Below are 21,168 nucleotides of genomic sequence, written 5' to 3'. Positions count from 1 at the left end.
AAAATTATAAAAAAAATTAAAAAAAATTAAAAAAAATTTTTTTTTAAATAAAATAAAAATAAATAAATCCCTGCACTTAGAACTGTACCCTCGGAATACGCGCGATATAAGCCTCATATTGATTGATTGATATATTGTGATTTTGTTTATTTGTCTGAAAGTCTGCATGCACTTTTCTAAGGAATTGAAACTACAATACAAGATACAAGATACAAGATATTTATTCACCAATTTTGCAAAAGGATTTCATCTTGGCACGGCACGGTAAAAATAAAATAACAAGAAGAGCAAACGCTCGATCGAGTCACTTTCGCAGTTCTGAATATTATATGAGGCATCAGATGGACAGGAAGAAATTGCTATTCACAACACAATGAGTCACGTTCACATAAAATTTGAGCCCGGTCACTTTTATAGTTTCCGAGAAAAGCCCAACGTTAAGTTGTGTGTTGCCAAACAGAAAAGGCTAGTTATCTCCCTTGTTTTTCTGATAACGTTCGTAAAAGGCTACAGATGTAAATACTTTGATGTAAAGAATAATCCTACAAAGTTTCAATCACATCCGATGAACTTTGTCAAAGATATAAAATGTCTAATTTTTCCTTTGACGCTGACCTGTGACCTTGAAAAAGGTCAAAGGTCAACGAAACCATCGTTAAAGTGTAGAGGTCATTGGAGGTCACGACTAAACAAAATATGAGCCCGATCGCTTTGATAGTTTCCGAGAAAAGTCCAACGTTAAGGTGGTGTCTACGGACGGCCGGCCGGACAGACTAACACTGACCGATTACATAGAGTCACTTTTTCTCAAGTGACTCAAAAACCAACCAGACACATATGCAGACACACATCACCATGCATGCATACATACGTACATTACACTGTCATGCACACACAGACACACATGAAACAAAAACAAATCTCAGCTTAAATAGTACAACAGCGCTAGCATCTTTAATGAAAAACAACAGAGAAACCCCCCTTTTATGACTCCCCTCCCCCCAATTTAAGACTTTCCCCCTTTTAAGACATTATTTTGTCAGATTCTCTGTTCATAACGTCTGTTAATTAACGTCTGTCAAAACGGTCTGTCTATAGTTTCTCTCTTGGCCCCCATCTCAATCTCTCTGTCTTTGTTTCTGTCTGTCTGTCTGTCTGTGTGTGTCTGTCTGTCTGTCTTTGTTTCTGTCTGTCTGTGTCTGTCTCTCTTCCTCCATTCTCCTTTCGCACAGAAACATTTTCAGTGACCTGATTTTCTCAGATTTTTGGAGGTCTTAAAAGGGGGGTTCCACTGTAACCTGTTTGTGAAATGCCTCTTGGTTACTTCACATGTGAGAAGCAGGGGTGGATCAGTTGCTTTGTAAGGGGGGGGGCACTTTGAATCGAAAGTGAATGTGATGGGCGCGAAGCGCCCGAATTTGCTAGGGGGGTCCGGGGGCATGCCCCCCCGAAAACATTTTTGGCCTAAAGAAGCAAAATGGTGCCACCTGGTGCCATTTGAACTTAGAAATGGTCATAGAATCAGCTTTCCAAATTTTTTTTTCGGGGGGGGGGGGGGGGGGCACGTGCCCCCTGTGCCCCCCCCCTCGTCCGCCCCTGAGAAGAATGGTACCTTTAACATAATTAAGGGAGATGCTGAGTTAAACTCAAGACTTCTTCTCCTATTCATACTAAACAGAAAATGAAACAGTATCCTGAGACCAAGTTCAACACTTTGTACAGCAGTCCCTCTCATGAACGGACACCCTTGGGCCATAGCAAAACTGTCCGTACATTGCAGGTGTCCGGTCACGGGAGGGGTGACCACACCACCCCCTCCCCCATACACTCACACAGCGGAGACACACAAACAACAGGATTGAGTATATGCTAATCACTTCTTGAAGCTACTAAACAATAAACTCCTAATACTTCTTTAAACGTTCTGTAAAAATGATTTGTATGAAAAGTGTTGAAAAGAAGAGATAAAATAAATCCTCAAGGCAGTGAACATACTCACCATGCACTGACATACGAAAGCAGCCACACAAACACAGCACAGAGGAGCGTGTGCAGATGCTTTGCAAGAATAAGCTTCAAACCCAGTTTGAATAAATAGCAGCAGATAGAGCTGCATGTCATAATCATGTAATTTATTTTCATCTTGTCTGGCTTTATTGACTGCATGCCGATCATGTGGCATGCCAGTGACTTTTCACTCTTCAGTCGGAAATACACTGTACATAACACAGCTCCCACTCTCCCTCACTAATGCCTACCCCAAGCCGTGACAACTGATGCTTGGAAATTGTGTGGAAGAGTACACCTATCTATTTCTCTCCAATGCTCTTCCTGTTGACATTCAGTGACACCGGACACCCCACAGAGTTTAGCCAGCTACCCCTCCACCCCCCCCCCCCCCCCCCCCCCGCCGCCTCCCTCTCTCTCTCTCTCACTCCCTCCAGCCATGTGCTGTTGGGCTGTGGCCAGAGAGGTCAGCTCCAACTGTTCACTCAGAGCAAAACAAGTTGACTGTGTCGTAACTTTTGACACAGCAAGACAACTGAAGGGTTCACAGATTAGGCAACCGACTCACTGGTCAAGGCTGAGGGGAAACAAGAGTATCTTGTCAATGAAAGAGGTTACACACAGACACACGTGTACGATGCTGAGAACTGTGGCCGGTTTTTCACTCTCTTTCGCTCAGGACCTTCATCGACTGTGGTTTCTGTTGATTACGTCCAACAGACAAGAATAATAAAGAGCACAGTGCAGTTTCATGTTGGCATCTTCGCATACATGTACTCCACTCCTGACCAAAACTACTCCCCCCCCCCCCCCCCCTTCTGATGGGTACATGTGCACTCAAGTTATCAGTGACTGTCATCACGCCATTGCGGCTGTGATCTTTGTACCAAGAGCCGGACTGCTCTGTTATCGATTTTGTTGTGGTGAAAATTTGACGATGGTCTGTCCGTACATTGGAGGTATGACCTAGTGTTGGGACCGAAAATGAGTGTCCGTGTCCACGTTTTGCAGGTGTCCGTTTAAGGGGGGGCAAATATAGAAGGAAAACACTCCGTGCCGAGCAAATGTGTCCGTACATGTCAGGTGTCCGCTCACGCCGGGGGCCGTACATTGCAGGGACTGCTGTATTGTTTATTTTGTATTTTTGTGTTGAGAAAATTCTTGAATGCTTGTGCAAAATGTCTTAAAAACGAACTGAATATTTATCATTAAAATGTAATTTTTGTATCAGGTTGTGTGCAGGGAAAAGTTTTTCCCTCTGGGTTTTCAATGTGCTAGTTTTCACTTGCAAAATGTTAGACTGAAAGAGTTCTTTCCCTTTATCAATCACAGCTAGAGCCATAGAAACTGAAAATCCTGATCAGGCACCCAAACGTATCACTTTAATATTTTCAGAAATCTTACAAAAGACAGTTTTGTAAAATATTCTAGGATGAGAGCTTTGATAATTATCAGTTTATAATGTTTAAGACTTGTTCCCGTTGATGAAGATTTTTAGCACCTCTCTGGAAGTTGTTAAACATTTTACTAGTATGAGTGTAGTAACCAAAAGGGTTTATAATCCTACTTAGGTCCCCGCTCTATGGCGAGGTGACCGAAATAGATGTAAATAAGAATTTCTGATGGGATAGATTACTGATTGATCTATCCTAACAACAAGAAAGGGAAATGATTGCGCAGTGAAATTTACAAATGCATATTTACCTTTGCAGACCTTGAAGCGCAGGCAGTTGAGAGGGTTAATTTACAAATACGTAAGGGACCTTTATGACTAAAGTTTTCAACTTTTGAAAATCTCTGGTAAAGGAACAAAGATACTTGAAACATAGTTTTAGACAATCCTGAACTACATCTAGCCAACTAATCATTGAAAACCTCTGGCAAAGGAACAAAGATACTTGAAACATAGTTTTAGACAATCCTGAACTACATCTAGCCAACTAATCATTGAAAATCTCTGGCAAAGGAACAAAGATACTTGAAACATAGTTTTAGACAATCCTGAACTACATCTAGCCAACTAATCATACCATTCTTGTTTTTTGATAACTGAGTTTGGAACGTTGACAGTCTATCTGTTTTGCGATTATTAATCCTCTTGTGTTCTTCTTCTGCGTTCGTGGGCTGAAACTCCCACTAACACTCGTGTTTTTGCACGAGTGGAATTTTACGTGTAGGACCGTTTTTATCCCGCCATTAACCCTTTACTTGGCACAACGCCCGAAAACGTCCGTACTGCTTTTGGGCAAAACGTCCCAAAGCGTCCGCAATCACTCGTGTATTTCCGTCAGCTCTCACGAACAAAGTTTCCGTACAAATCTCGCGAGATCTCGCAGGAAGTTCAGGCTAAAGCCAACCCACGCGTCTGTGCCCGCCATCTTTGAATCATAGGGGGTAAAAATCAAAGGTCTGCCAAACCCGGCAAATGCAGTAGGCAGCCCAGAGATCCCTACGCCGGCAGCCATACGCCGGTTTCGGAGGAAGCATGCTGGGTATTTTCGTGTTTCTATAACCCACCGAACTCTGACATGGATTACAGGATCTTTTTCGTGCGCACTTGGTCTTGTGTTTGCGTGTACACACGAAGGGGGATAAGCCACTAGCAGGTCTGCACATAAGTTGACCTGGGAGATCGGAAAAATCTCCACACTTAACCCACCAGGTGGCCGCGGCCGGGATTCGAACCCTCAACCTTCCGATTAAGAGGCCGACGTCTTACCACCCCGCCACAGCGCCCATCAGATTATTAATCATACCATGTCTGATAAGCTTTCCACATGAGTCGCCTTCCTTCGTATCCATTGTTATCATTCAACTGCAGCACCTGAACCGTTGTCAAAGCCTGTAGAAAATAAATAAAGTGTTCAAAGAAAATGAAAGCAGAAATAATCTAAATGTGACTCAATAAAAAAAAACTAATGAGACATCTTTGTGTGTGCTGAAAGATGTGAAGTTTTGTTCCAAAGTGTGTGTGAAAAATCAAAACGGAAATGTTGGAAAATAATTAAAACAAGTCGCGTAAGGCGAAAATACAATATTTAGTCAAGTAGCTGTCAAACTCACAGAATGAAACTGAACGTAATGCCATTTTTCAGCAAGACCGTATACTCGTAGCATCGTCAGTCCACCGCTCATGGCAAAGGCAGTGAAATTGACAAGAAGAGCGGGGTAGTAGTTGCGCTAAGAAGGATAGCAAGCTTTTCTGTACCTCTCTTTGTTTTAACTTTCTGAGCGTGTTTTTAATCCAAACATATCATATCTATATGTTTTTGGAATCAGGAACCGACAAGGAATACGATGAAAGTGCTTTTAAATTGATTTGGACAATTTAATTTTGATAATAATTTTTATATATTTAATTTTCAGAGCTTGTTTTTAATCCGAATATAACATATTTATATGTTTTTGGAATCAGCAAATGATGGAGAATAAGATAAACGTAAATTTGGATCGTTTTATACATTTTTATTTTTTTTTACAATTTTCCGATTTTTAATGACCAAAGTCATTAATTAATTTTTAAGCCACCAAGCTGAAATGCAATACCGAAGTCCGGGCTTCGTCGAAGATTACTTGACCAAAATTTCAACCAATTTGGTTGAAAAATAAGGGTGTGACAGTGCCGCCTCAACTTTCACGAAAAGCCGGATATGACGTCATCAAAGACATTTATCAAAAAAATGAAAAAAACGTTCGGGGATTTCATACCCAGGAACTCTCATGTCAAATTTCTTAAAGATCGGTCCAGTAGTTTAGTCTGAATCGCTCTACACACACACACACACACACACACAGACACACACACACACACACGCACATACACCACGACCCTCGTTTCGATTCCCCCTCGATGTTAAAATATTTAGTCAAAACTTGACTAAATATAAAAAACACCGTTTAGATGTGTCAATATTTTGGAAAAATAAAATGAGTTTCGATCGTTAGGCTGCTACCTGTTAACACTATTGTGACTAGCACTGCCACGGCGTTAACGTCCTGCCTGCCCAAGCTTGCCACCAAGAAACTTCCCAAAAATCAGTAACTGTAAAGAAATCTGTCTAGCAAGCTTGAATTAAGTCCAATCACCACCAAATTTTGTGTACTAATTCAAAAATGGATGCCCAGTTCAGTCGTGCTATTTATAAGTTTGTCACGCGATTTGTTTTAGCAAAGGGGGGTGAAAGGGGGGTGAAAGGGGGATAATTTGTGTTTTTTAACGTTTTTTTGTGTGTGTTTTATTTTCCACTGCTTTTTTTAAAAGTTATTTTTTAACAGAAAGTATTATAAATAATGTTATAACCAAACAAGGTGTAAAACCTATGAATTAGCTGAAATATTGTTAACATTGTACACAGAAATAAGGAGACAGTACAAAGAAAAAAACAAGCAAATCACGCATTCACTCACAGCATCCTGACTCAAATGAAACAAAACTGTAACACTCACCAAATGATGTCTAGGTAATCCATATTGAATATAAGTCACATTTTCACAACAAAGTACCAACTGTACACCTATGAACAATTCCAAAAGGATTTGAAGGCTCCAGCCATCCATTGTTATCAGTGCTGCCACGCCCCCATAGCTCCTGCACGATTCCGAGATACATGTTCGTCTAGCAGTATCACCCCCAACCACGTGTAGTTGCCGACTCGTTCTAGCAACAACGGGACTGTTTCTTCCTCAATATCACTGCTATTATCGCTTTCTTGAGGCTAAAACGACACGATGTATCATGATCTACAGGATCCTCAAGATCCAACATCCGGAGAATCTCCTCCCGGGACAAGGCTCGCCTTCGATTCATTTTTTTTGTTCGAAAACACCACGCAAATCTGCACTAATTTGATCAAGCCGGAAGAGAAAACCACGTGTATCAAGGGAAACAACTCAATTTACTGCAAGCTTCAAAAACCGGGAAGCAATCACGAGTCGTGTACCTTGTATGTCTAATACTAAAATAGTCGCTTCCCGTCCGTGGGCGTTGCAGCGCTATTACTAATATAGTCGCATCCCGTCACGAAAGTGTTAAACCTTCTTTTTTTTCTCGATTAAAGAAAGGCGATGACTGCATTGTTTTATTAAGGTTTTGAGGTTTCTCGTTACTGTATAAATACAAGCACAGACAAACACAAATCTTGCACCCAGCACACAATGCTTGCATGCACGCATCACACACACACACACACACACACACACACACACACACACACACACACACACACACACACATACATACACACACACACACAAACACACACACATACACACAAACACACACACACACATACACACACACTCACACACAGAGACACACACACACCTGCACGCACACACACTCACACACAGAGACACACACACACACACACAGCTAACCTTCTCGTGCAGAGCAGCATAGATTCTGCCATTGAAGCAGAGAGACGTCACCTCTGTTCTTTTTGACAGCTGCAAAAACTTCTCGTCTATCAGACAACCCGTGAAGCCTGTGTGAAAGACATCGTCAAAGCATGTATGATACAGTGGAACCCTCCCTTTTAAGACCCCCCGATTTCAGACTCCCCCCTTTTTAAGACCATGCTTTTTTCAGAATCAAAAAAACAAGAAAAGTAAGTTAATGGAACGTTTGTTATTGACAAAAATATGTTACAGTCACTTGTGTGTGTGTCTGTAGTGACTGTGTGTGTGTGTGTGTGTGTGTGTGTGTGTGTGTGTGTGTGTGTGTGTGTGTGTGTGTGTGTGTGTGTGTGTGTGTGTGTGTGTGTGTGTGTGTGTGTGTGTGTGTGTGTGTGTGTGTGGTGACTGTGTGACTGTAACATATTTTTGTCAATAACAGACGTTCCAACAACTTACCTTTCTTGTTTTTTTATTCTGAATTTTGGAACGTTGGCAGTCTCTGCTTTTGGATTTATTCATGCTTTTTCAGAATTTCTGTTCACATCCAATATTAATTTACCTCCATTTTTAAGAATTTCCCTTTTTAAGACCTTTTCACGGATATTTTTAGGTCTTTAAAGGGGGGTTCCACTGTACCTGGAATAAACATTTATTCAGCATCTTTCATTTTTCCTTGATAGACTGTTTCAGATATTCTCGTGAAGTTTACACAGCAAATGTCCACTGGGAGTGTCCTTCATTGTCAGGCGTCCTCTCTTCAGAGTGTAACCGAGTGCCCTAAGCACAAGAATCACCTTTTGCCAGTCAAATAGGATTGAGCTAATTTAATAGCCTTTTACAAACAGCGACAGTGGAACCCCACCCCCCCCCCCCCCCTTTTTAAGACCCCTGATTTAAGACTGCCTCTCTTTTAAGACCCTGCTTTCTTGGTTGTTGTCATGACAACCTCTGTAAATGTACCCCCATTTGAAGACTCCCTCCTTTCTAAGTCCTGATTTTTTTTCAAATTCTGAGGGGGGTTCCACAATATGGGTACGCAAAGGTTCCCTAGAACATCCAAGGTGACAACAGCAGCGCGGCCCAATTACAAACAGCTACTCGATATCTCACGGGTGTGCTGTCTTCTGACGTACCAAAAACGTCGAACTTCTATAAATAGCTCACGCTTTGGCAGGGAGACAACTCCATCAATGCAGAGCACCTGCCGGTAACAAGAGGGACTTACTGTGTCGCCCTGTCACAAGAGGAACCACACGGGTAGCTCAGTTGGTAGAGCACTGGACTTGTAATCCTAGGGTCACGGGTAGCTCAGTTGGTAGAGCACATGGACTTGTAATCCTAGGGTCACGGGTAGCTCAGTTGGTAGAGCACTGGACTTGTAATCCTAGGGTCACGGGTAGCTCAGTTGGTAGAGCACTGGACTTGTAATCCTAGGGTCACGGGTAGCTCAGTTGGTAGAGCACTGGACTTGTAATCCTAGGGTCACGGGTAGCTCAGTTGGTAGAGCACTGGACTTGTAATCCTAGGGTCACGGGTAGCTCAGTGGGTAGAGCACTGGACTTGTAATCCTAGGGTCACGGGTAGCTCAGTTGGTAGAGCACTGGACTTGTAATCCTAGGGTCACGGGTAGCTCAGTTGGTAGAGCACTGGACTTGTAATCCTAGGGTCACGGGTAGCTCAGTTGGTAGAGCACTGGACTTGTAATCCTAGGGTCACGGGTAGCTCAGTTGGTAGGGCACTGGACTTGTAATCCTAGGGTCACGGGTAGCTCAGTTGGTAGAGCACTGGACTTGTAATCCTAGGGTCACGGGTAGCTCAGTGGGTAGAGCACTGGACTTGTAATCCTAGGGTCACGGGTAGCTCAGTTGGTAGAGCACTGGACTTGTAATCCTAGGGTCACGGGTAGCTCAGTTGGTAGAGCACTGGACTTGTAATCCTAGGGTCACGGGTAGCTCAGTGGGTAGAGCACTGGACTTGTAATCCTAGGGTCACGGGTAGCTCAGTGGGTAGAGCACTGGACTTGTAATCCTAGGGTCACGGGTAGCTCAGTGGGTAGAGCACTGGACTTGTAATCCTAGGGTCACGGGTAGCTCAGTGGGTAGAGCACTGGACTTGTAATCCTAGGGTCACGGGTAGCTCAGTGGGTAGAGCACTGGACTTGTAATCCTAGGGTCACGGGTAGCTCAGTGGGTAGAGCACTGGACTTGTAATCCTAGGGTCACGGGTAGCTCAGTGGGTAGAGCACTGGACTTGTAATCCTAGGGTCACGGGTAGCTCAGTGGGTAGAGCACTGGACTTGTAATCCTAGGGTCACGGGTAGCTCAGTGGGTAGAGCACTGGACTTGTAATCCTAGGGTCACGGGTAGCTCAGTGGGTAGAGCACTGGACTTGTAATCCTAGGGTCACGGGTAGCTCAGTGGGTAGAGCACTGGACTTGTAATCCTAGGGTCACGGGTTCGAATCCAGGCTGGGGCGGACACAGATCCACTTTATGTGCAGACTCAGAGACGGTATCCAACCCCCACCCCCACCCCTGTCACCACAGTGGCACGTACGACGGGCGCAGTGGCGTGGTGGAAAGACGTCGGCCTCCTAATCGGGAGGTCGTGAGTTCGAATCCCGGTCGCTGCCGCCTGGTGGGTTAAGAGTGGAGATTTTTCCGATCTCCCAGGTCAACTTATGTGCAGACCTGCTAGTGACTTAACCCCCTTTGTGTGTACACGCAAGCACAATACCAAGTGCGCACGGAAAAGATCCTGTAATCCATGTCCAAGTTCGGTGGGTTATATAAACACGAAAATACCTAGCATGCCTCCCCCGAAATCGGCGTATGCTGCCGGAATGGCGGGGTAAAAACGGTCATACACGTAAAACTCCACTCGAGCTAAAAACATGAGTGAACGTGGGAGTCTAAGCCCATGAACAAAAAAAAAGAAGAAGAAGTGGCACGTTAAAGACCTTGATCCTTCTGCCGGGGCGGGGATATAGCTCAGTTGGTAGCGCGCTGGATTTGTATTCAGTTGGCCGCTGTCAGCGTGAGTTCGATCCCAGGTTCGGCGGAAATTTATTTCACAGAGTCAACTTTGTGTGCAGACTCTCTTCGGTGTCCGAACCTTCCCCCGTGTACACTACATTGGGTGTGCACGTTAAAGATCCCACGATTGACAAAAGGGTCTTTCCTGGCAAAATTGCTTAGGCACAGTTAATAATTGTCTACCTATACCCGTGTGACTTGGAATAATAGGCCGTGAAAGGTAAATATGCGCCGAAATGGCTGCAATCTACTGGCCGTATAAAATTTCATCTCACACGGCATCACTGCAGAGCGCCTAGAACTGTACCCACGGAATATGCGCGATATAAGCCTCATTGATTGATTGATTGAAAAGCACATGGCTGATTTACACCTAAACACGCACACACCTGGGTAGCGCGACTCCCGTTGCTGCTAGCTTTCCACTGGGAGGAACAACCCGGATTTCCCACCATTAGGATAATAGAGTACATGAAATGAAAAATTATCAAATGTGACCCTCCACCACGAAATGAGTCGCATGTCACCTTTGCATGATTTTCATATTTTTACATTTTCCTAAAGAATTTGTTATGCTCTATCCAGTGGTGGAACCCGTTTTAGAAAAGAGCGCAAACTGTTTGAGTTATAAGCCTGTGACTAAGGTGACCCTCACACTGTTACCAGACACTCTCCGGACTTACATCAAGCCTAGCGCAGAACCGCGCGAGGTGACATGCGACTCATTTCGTGGTGGACGGTCACAAATGTGCAAGTGCACACGCATTCAGTTACTCTCATATTTTGAACATGTACCTGATGGGCGTTTGGGGTCCTCTGCTCTCAACACCAGGTTGCCAGTTGTCAAGGAGATGCATCGTATCCTCCCCTGCATCACGATGAACAGGTATTCTGCTCCAGTTGGGGCAAGGACTCTCGTAGTCTGCAACCACACACACACACACACACACACACACACACACACACAGTCAAACAGATGCAAGTAAAGTCACTGTATGGTTAAGAGGACAATACTATAAATATTATTTCAAGTGTATCGATCAGTCCAAAGAGCACACACCAATTTGAAAACTATTGCATGTCATTTCGACAAGATGTCTATACATTTTGCATGAGTCAAATGGAGGGAACTGTTTCAATTATGCTTTAAGAAGAGTTGCTTCCCTTCCATTACTGCACAAGACACAGACTGCACCTACAGTTGAACCAAAGCACAAAATTCATCAGCAGGGCCTTTAAATTTTACGTAAAGTTGAAAATATTCGTAAAAATCTGATTAAAATCTATGTCTGCTCACAGAGAATGAGATGATAGGCCTCTCCACCAACATGTCATGCTCATTGGTTGTGAGGTAGATGTCTCGTCTCAGGTCACGGAGCTTCATCGTCATCAGGTCAAGAATCAAAATCATCATATGCGGCTCTGTGGACACCGAACACAATGCAGTGAAAGTTCAGTTCAGTGATACAATGGAAAACCTCTTTTTTTGATGAACCTAGCCCCCCTCTCAAACTCACACAGACACATACACGCATGGAGACACTTTTCTTTCTTTATTTATTTGGTGTTTAACGTCGTTTTCAACCGTTCAAGGTTATATCGCGACGGCATGGAGACACACACACACACACATGCGCGCACGCACGCACGCACACACACACACACACTATACAACACCACCCCCCCCCCCACACACACACACACACAGAACAGTTACATGTACCTTTAGGTGGGTATTCAGGAAAAAGAAGAACGAATACAAGTTCTCGACCTGAAGGTGTCTGCTCCACTGCCAACAGCTTGCTGCATTTTACCTGCACACACAAAGCCGTCATCTCGTTAGCCATTTTCAAACCTTATCCAAATCTGCATCTCTTTGGGAGAACAAATAAAGAGATTGTCCAGTAAAACTGCCTGGTATGTCAATGTATCAACTGAAGATGAACAGCTCCATTATTATTAACAACAAATAAGGGTGTATGCACTGTCATCTTACTTGGAGAGAGAGAATTTTAACCTCGGCTAGCCAAAACTACACGGTCAAAGGTTGTATGTGCGATATTTCAACAACACCCTTGTAATAGGCAAATAAGACTCATACTGGTGGCACAGTTACAAAGTGTATGCTGCCTTGCAATCAGAATGTGAATGTGTTCTTTGATTTGGAGTTTCAGTGCCAGAGGAATAGAAATTCCTCCAGATCAAGGTTATTTCTTTTGTATGCATCTTCAACCTCAGTATAACGTACTTACGAAGGGTTGTTTTTTACAAGTATGAATATATGTACAGACTAAAATGTCTAAACATCTTTTAATTTATCTCAAGACTAGATCGCATAAAAAGGAATTACCAGCAAGACCAATTGACATCATATATCTTTTTCAATTTATTATGCAGTATAACCGTAATCATAATTTCGTATACAGAATGTTTTCAGTGAATAAAGTAAAGTTCAACAACAACACGATTGTCCCTTCAACTTTGCTGATGTTAAGACAAGGGAAGTAAGTTGCTGTTTTCGGTTCTCCACTGACATAAGCAAATTGGATGTTTCCCCCTAGTCTGACTATTTTAACTCTCTCACCACTTCCCTACCAATCCACTCCACTCCCCCCCCCCTCCCCCCTGCCACCCTACCCCACTGACATACATGTGGATGCCCACTCTTTTTCACTCCCTGACCCTTTGCAATTTCGTAAAATATTTGTTCAGAGATGGTTGACCCCGCAACCTGTTTCTTTGCATCTGCATCCAAGAGTGAGTGAGTGAGTGAGTGAGTGAGTGAGTGAGTGAGTGAGTGAGTGTGTGTGTGTGTGTGTGTGTGTGTGTGTGTGCGTGTGCGTGTGCGTGTGTGTGTGTGTGTGTGTGTCAGTGTGTGTGTGTGCATGCATATGTGCGTGCATGCATGAATGCTTGCATGTGTGTGTGTGTCTCTTCATATGTCTATCAGCCTCACATACTGTGTTTTAGTGCATTAGTTATGAAAATGCAAACAGGAACATAAAAGCTGTTTTAAAGTGTGGCATCCACCACTCACACAGCCAGGCTGTACTCACTTTAACAGGCTTATACATGCGGATGAGATAGATGGAGAGCTGCTGTGTATTTTCATGTCGTAGCACAATGTTGAACATTGCTCCAGAATCCTTTACACCACCCTTGGGGGCATACACCGATGTCTGCAAAATAAACAGGACAAAATACTGTGCCAAATCTAGAATTCATCACTGCTGTCACGTACGCTGAGACCAACCAAAAGACCCAACCTTTGATTTGCCCCCGCGGGGTCTGATTTGTTAAAATCGCAACAAATCTCAATTTCAACCAATCCAACACCGTGCAGCTGGCTCCCACCCCGTTGGTAACTTTCTTGTGCACCCCAGCCCTGGACAGGTCACCAAACAGCTTCTCCTGCAGAGGGGTCTAAAGGCCCACTCTGCACTTTATGTGTTTAAAAGGTTTCTCCAAATTTTTGTTGTTTGTTTGTTCGTTTTTCAATGAATTTTGTTTTTTTGTTTGTTTGCTTAACGCCCAGCCGACCACGAAGGGCCATATCAGGGCGGTGCTGCTTTGACATTTAACGTGCGCCACACACAAGACAGAAGTCGCAGCACAGGCTTCATGTCTCACCCAGTCACATTATTCTGACACCGGACCAACCAGTCCTAGCACTAACCCCTTAATGCCAGACGCCAGGCGGAGCAGCCACTAGATTGCCAATTTTAAAGTCTTAGGTATGACCCGGCCGGGGTTCGAACCCTCGACCTCCCGATCACGGGGCGGACGCCTTACCACTAGGCCACCATGTTGCGGTTTTTTAATGAAAAGAAGGAACACAGACATCATATATATATATGCTCTGCAAGAACAAAAAATCAGCCTAACAGTATCTCAAATCTTAACTTGGAAAAAGTAAACGCTTGCACAGGAAATAACTTACCACCAAATTTCTGTCAGGCACAATCTCTTCATGCCATGGGTCGCCAAGGTTCATGTTATCCAACTGGTTTTGAACTGAAACAATATCATGGGGGAACAGTCTGCACAACGACACCTCCATTTTAAGACCCCCTGAGTTAAGACCCCCTGAGTTAAGACCCCCTGAGTTAAGACCCCCTGAGTTAAGACTTCCTCTGTTTCAGACAAACATGTTGTTGTTTTCTTCAGATTTTCTGTTCATGACCTCTGTAAATGTACTTGCATTACAAACCTTCATCCTTTTTAAGACCTGAGTATCTGAGTTCAACTGTCGTTTTGCGTTTTTGTTGCAGCCGAGTGCATTTACGGTTCAAAAATCCTCCTATGGTAGTAAAACAAACCCAAAACTACCCAACGACAACATCTGTGAAGCTTGACAGTTTCTTGTTCACGCGAGTGCATAAATTAACCTAGTTATTACGTGGTGTTTGGTCGGAGTTCGATTCAACCGAGTGATTCCGGCCTCCATTTTGTTTTACACAAACTCATGATGACGTCTGACATAGTTTGCTTAGTGACGTGTCTTTTTGGGCATGATGTGGTGATCTACCTAATCTAAATTTAGATCCAAAAATAGGTCAAGACCAGCCGGGTCCGAGTACGAAATTAATTCGTAAAAAAATCGCAGTTCTTGACTCTTTGGGTGCAAGTCAATGAAACTTGGTAGTTCTTCTAACGGATAGCTGCCTGAGGTATGACTAAAAGCCCCAGGGGCTCCGTGCACCTGGATTTGACAAGTTCAGTACCTTCAAATTTGCATCTCTAAATCTGAGGATGAACGTTGCTTATTCCCCCAGGTGTCAGGGAAACCATTTCACCGGCTAGTCCCAAAGACAGGCGGGCATGCGAAGGCCGAGTATGTAGACGAATTCCGACACGTCCGACATGGGTCGTTGAAAGTCGAGAATGATTATTCCGGATGCCGGCGCTCACGTGGCGCGCTAGGTATTATGGGTAACCAAGTGAGGTCAGGTCATAGCAACGGCTATGGCGTCTGTTTTTTTTGCTTGGTTACCACCCTTACAAGGGCAGGTAATTTGAGTAGTGTTTCGACATCTAGCATGTGAGATCGAAGTCAATGCATTTATGAGAATTGCGGTAAGAATATGTAATTTAATGTCACTTATTGTTGCCTAGGGGAGCACTTACTTCCTTTCATTGTTTGATCTCAAACTCTGCGTTTTATTTAAATCAATGATGTTTTTGCTTAAATGAAGGTAACAATTTTGTACAAGAAAAAAGAAGGAAAAAAAGGCACACACACAAAAACAAAAAAACAGACAAACCCTCTCATAATCATTTATCTGTTGTAAATATTGTTCCGGCACTTTAATTATTGATAGATTGAGGTTTGAGTTAATGCTTCAATTTGTCTAAAATTATTCCACAAAGTAATCTTTATTTTTTTCAGAAAAACAAACACACCAAAGCACTAAGCCTTAAGGTATACCCTCTATAGTTAAATGTTTATGCATGCTATGGTCAGCACAAGAAGAGTGACGATGAGTACAACGACACATACCGCTGTTCCTGTCTCTGGCGATCTCTGCCTGAGTTTTAGTGTTGGACTTTGCACTGTCTGTGAAGACAACCTGAAACACACCAATATATTATTATGCCTCTTAAATAAATAAAAAAGAAGAACGGTAGGTTATTGGAACTGTCAGGGGAAATAATCAAGGATAATAGCGATACATTTATGTTTTGTTTTGTCATATATTAAACGTTCCCATAAACCTACCATTCTTGGATTTTTTTTTATTCTGAATTTTAGAAAAGTAGCAGTCATTATGTTTTTTTGATTTATGCTTCTTAACACTTTCTACCCCACCTATGTTGACCAAGTTTGTTTTAGCCGCTGCAGCAGGTCACTCAGAATTGTAGGAACTGTGTAGTAACTGTGTATCAACACGATGGAATGCAGGCGTTAGATCGACGTTACAGAAAGCGACTGAAGTGACTGTGTGTACGGATACATCTGTACCAGGTCAGATAGAGCCATATGAGTGGGTACGGATATATCCGTACCTGGGAGACAATGAGTTAAAGGTACCGGCCTTCTTGTGTCAGTCATCAAACACATCATCACAGATCTGTCCAGGCTCTTCTTCTTCTTCTTCTTCGTTCGTGGGCTGAAACTCCCACGTACACTCGTGTTTTTTTGCACGAGTGGAATTTTACGTGTATGACCGTTTTTTACCCCGCCATTTAGGCAGCCATACGCCGTTTTTTCGGAGGAAGCATGCTGGGTATTTTCGTGTTTCTATAACCCACCAAACTCTGACATGGATTACAGGATCGTTTTCGTGCGCACTTGGTCTTGTGCTTGCGTGTACACACGGGGGTGTTCGGACACCGAGGAGAGTCTGCACACAGTCCAGGCTCTAACATGGCATAAGAGCGTACTTCCACTTCGGCACACACTAAATACAGGCATGGGAATTGAAAAAAGTAAAAAAGGCTGAACATTTGTAAGCAATAGCAAAGTCGACGGCACGAAGCGCCTAGCCCTGCTAGGGGGGTTCGGAGGCATGCCCCCCCGGAAATTGTTTTCTCTAAAGAACCCAAATGGTGCAATTTGGTGTCATCTGAGCTCCAAGTTTGCCATTAAATTCAGTTTTTAGAACCATTTTTACCTCCCCCATTTATTTTTTCGGCGAACACTTTTGCTTTTTCGGCGGAACATACAAAAAATTCGGCGGAAATTTGCCTTTCGGCGGACAATTGCCATGCCTGTAAATATCAACTGACTGTTTACTGTGCAGTGACAAGCTTTGGTTGAATTAACTGCATCTCTCCACACCTTGCAGACAGTGAGGGGGTAGGTTAGTGCCATCCATATGCATAGAAACAAGTGAAACAATCAATTAATCAATATGAGGCTTATATCGCGCGTATTCCGTGGGTACAGTTCTAAGCGCAGGGATTTATTTATTTTTTTATTTTTTTATTTTTTTTTATTTTATGCAATTTATATCGCGCACATATTCAAGGCGCAGGGATTTATTTATGCCGTGTGAGATGGAATTTGTTTACACAATACATCATGCATTCACATCGGCCAGCAGATCGCAGCCATTTCGGCGCATATCCTACTTTTCACGGCCTATTATTCCAAGTCACACGGGTATTTTGGTGGACATTTTTATCTATGCCTATACAATTTTGCCAGGAAAGACCCTTTTGTCAATCGTGGGATCTTTAACGTGCACACCCCAATGTAGTGTACATGAAGGGACCTCGGTTTTTTGTCTCATCCAAAAGACTAGCACTTGAACCCACCACCTAGGTTAGGAAAGGGGGGAGAAAATTGCTAACGCCCTGACCCAGGGTCGAACTCGCAACCTCTCGCTTCCGAGCGCAAGTGCGTTACCACTCGGACACCCAGTCCAGTAAAGCAGACCTGCCAACCTTGTGAAGCCTCAAGTGTAGCAATTTAGATTTTTTTTCAAATGTTCAGCGTAGCAAGTGGCGTTTAAGTGTTGCATTTTCTCAAATTTATTCCAACATCCGCATTTATGCCATCTTGCACGAGAATAGACATTTTTTATCAAGTTTCATGAGAATGCAGGAACATAAAATGCCCATTAGAGAGTATCTGCAGTGTCACTTTTCAGTGTAGACGATGTTTTATGACCAATAATGTGACCGCTACACGGAGTGGTAAGCAGAAATGAGTACCAGGACTCACAAAAAAGAGGGAACGTTGCATGCTTGGGATTTTTTGTTTAATCACATGTGACCAATTTTGTGACCGCTACACGGAGTGGTAAGCAGAAATGAGTACCAGGACTCACAAAAAAGAGGGAAATGTAGCATGCTTGGGATTTTTTGTTTAATCGTGGCAATTTTTAGCTTGGCGAAGCAACTTAGCAATTGCTCTTAAAACGTAGCATGCTACGCTAAAAGCATAGCAGTTGGTAGCTGAATGTTACGGATCTTTTTAGTGGAATTTTAAACTGTTAGTGATTGAGATGTTATTTATGTTTTAAACCGCCTGACACTGCGAGGCAATTTTCCTTGTTTTTTATAAGGACATTAAAATCTTTGAGTCTTGAGTCTTGAGTCTCTGAGTATTCCTTCACCTTAGGTTGATCAGTGTTGGATGGTGTGTACATTGTCTTGTTGAAGTCCAGCTTGTACTTCTTCTCTGGCATGAAGTAACCGAACCCAGAAATGAATGTTCTGAAAGAAAGGGAGAACTTAACAGTGAGCAACATTCAGAAAATAAACATTTCTTAAGTAGTGTTATTTGCACACATGAATCAAATCAAATTAACTTTATCATCTCAAATCTGAGAAATTACATTGGTGGCGTATAACCATGAAGACAAACAGAATACTAAAACATTATTGTAATTTAATCAAGTTTGCGTTTTAATGAAACAGATCCTGTGATTGGTCAGAATGCCCCAACTCATTAAAAATTACCGGTGACTAATTGTCGATAGCCACTCGCTAAAAAATCCATTAACAACCTGCTGGCGAGGCGCATTGATACAGCCTCAACTAGTCTCGGTTAGCTTTGAGGGTCATTTTACAAGTGGGAAATATGAAGGCCAACGAAATACCGAGACCATAAGGTATGCGAAGTGATGACGTCGAATACGTGACGTAAGTTGATGCATGAATTCTTCCGGACTACGTCAGTCAATTCCAAACATCGCTTCTGTGATGAAAAGATTTTGTTTTAGAGTTTGCTGTCCAGAAACCCGTCAAAAAAGAAGGGAAAATGTGTGTGAAAGAAAACAAAACAGGAGCAGAGTGATACGATAGGAATACAGAGACATATTTCTGGGGACTTGACCCTTGCAGGTAGGTGGACTGAAAGTAGTGTGTGAACAGAACAGAACCAATTCTGTCTGTTTACAACCGCATGAAAGCAGGAAAGAGATCGTCGTCAGATTGAATTACAATAACATTAACATGCTTCCATTTAAAACTTCTCGGTCTTCATCGTGGATTGACGCCCTCCCAAAGTCTAATTGAAGCCCTCCGTCGCTTCGCTCCGTCGGGCTTCAATTAGCTTTTGTCGGGCGTCAATCCCCAATGAAGACCTCGAAGTTTCAAATGGAAGCATGTTAATGTGTAATTAACATTAAAATAAATGTACGAACAACATCTAACTACTACTAACACATCCTTTCACACTGCGTGCAAGTGGTGAAAAAACTGGATTTGCATTTCATTTAAGTAAATGAAACAAAACAAAAGGGTTGTTAAACACGCGGTTGGCATATGTTGGGTAGAATGCTATTTCTACACACACACACACACCACACACACACACACACACACCACACACACACACACACACACACACACACACACGGTTTAATCTTGAATTCACACCAGAGAAAAGCAAAGCAAGAACAATCAAACAAGCATACAGACAAAGAAAACTAAACCACAGAGCAGGTGTGCTGGCAGATGTTAAGTCATCTATCAATACAAGTACATGTCAACTTACGGATCATAATTCCAGATGTTGATGTAGGCTTGGTCGTCAACGGTGACCATGCGACTGATGTTGTCGACAAAGCCGATGTGCATGACGGGATGCTTGTGCTGACGGAACAACTCTGCCTCCAGATTCTGACCAACGAGATTGACACCATGGCTCTCATCCTGAAATTCACCACATTTCAGCATATATCACACTGGTGAAAGTCTCAGGGCTTGGAAACATGAATACACCCATGCAGAAAAAAAATGGGTAGCGCCGTACTGTATGGCAGCTCATTTCCCCCAGTGAGAAACCAGCCCAAATTTCCATGAGGGTTACCTCTCAGAACTACCGTATTTGACGGCTTACAAGACGCACCGTTTTATAAGCCGCACCCCTGACTTTTAACAAAACAAGAAGAGCAAACGCTCGATCGAGTCACTTTCGCAGTTCTGAATATTATATGAGGCATCAGTTGGACAGGAAGAAATTGCTATTCACAACACAATGAGTCACGTTCACATAAAATTTGAGCCCGGTCACTTTTATAGTTTCCGAGAAAAGCCCAACGTTAAGTTGTGTGTTGCCGAACAGAAAAGGCTAGTTATCTCCCTTGTTTTTCTGATAACGTTCGTAAAAGGCTACAGATGTAAATACTTTGATGTAAAGAATAATCCTACAAAGTTTCAATCACATCCGATGAACTTTGTCAAAGATATAAAATGTCTAATTTTTCCTTTGACGCTGACCTGTGACCTTGAAAAAGGTCAAAGGTCAACGAAACCATCGTTAAAGTGTAGAGGTCATTGGAGGTCACGACTAAACAAAATATGAGCCCGATCGCTTTGATAGTTTCCGAGAAAAGTCCAACGTTAAGGTGGTGTCTACGGACGGCCGGCCGGCCGGCCGGCCGGCCGGACAGACTAACACTGACCGATTACATAGAGTCACTTTTTCTCAAGTGACTCAAAAATTGGGACGAGCCACGTATAGGCCGCGTCACTATATTAGCCGCCGTCGAAAAAAAATATAATCAGATCGTGTCAATCAATCAAAACAACCAGGCAAACGAAAGTACGGTATTTGGCGAAATCGACTCCAAGAATAAACAAGTGAAACAAAGAAGAAAAGTGAAAAAGTTTGAAGAAAAATATCACACACACATTTTGTAACCAACACACACATGTAGTCCCGCCCGGAATAAGCTTTTTTGGGATGATTTACGACTTTTGCGCACATTTCGAGCAGACGAAAACACAACATGGCGGCTCTCGCTCCTCCAACTATCGCAAGACACAAAAAAATGAAA

The 21,168-nt window shown here is 43.0% G+C and overlaps 1 protein-coding gene across 2 annotated transcripts in view; it reads right to left on the bottom strand.

Annotated features, from left to right (window-relative positions):
* LOC138983588 (uncharacterized) overlaps window positions 1–21,168 on the bottom strand; it is a 60,521-nt gene that overhangs the window by 4,897 nt on the left and 34,456 nt on the right. For both annotated transcript variants that reach the window (XM_070356863.1, XM_070356864.1), the window contains exons 19-28: window positions 19,884–20,041; window positions 18,499–18,598; window positions 15,936–16,005; window positions 14,376–14,449; window positions 13,492–13,614; window positions 12,159–12,249; window positions 11,733–11,857; window positions 11,231–11,357; window positions 7,384–7,490; window positions 4,764–4,849 (exon numbers count right to left, since the gene is read on the bottom strand). In XM_070356863.1, coding sequence (XP_070212964.1) covers window positions 4,764–4,849; window positions 7,384–7,490; window positions 11,231–11,357; window positions 11,733–11,857; window positions 12,159–12,249; window positions 13,492–13,614; window positions 14,376–14,449; window positions 15,936–16,005; window positions 18,499–18,598; window positions 19,884–20,041 — 1,061 coding nt within the window. The remainder of the gene's footprint in view (window positions 1–4,763; window positions 4,850–7,383; window positions 7,491–11,230; window positions 11,358–11,732; window positions 11,858–12,158; window positions 12,250–13,491; window positions 13,615–14,375; window positions 14,450–15,935; window positions 16,006–18,498; window positions 18,599–19,883; window positions 20,042–21,168) is intronic.

Source organism: Littorina saxatilis, linkage group LG13 (genome assembly GCF_037325665.1).
Source record: "Littorina saxatilis isolate snail1 linkage group LG13, US_GU_Lsax_2.0, whole genome shotgun sequence".
In the NCBI taxonomy this organism is placed as follows: domain Eukaryota; kingdom Metazoa; phylum Mollusca; class Gastropoda; order Littorinimorpha; family Littorinidae; genus Littorina; species Littorina saxatilis.
Note: the sequence above shows the minus strand (reverse complement) of the source record. Positions and strands in the feature narration are given on the sequence as shown.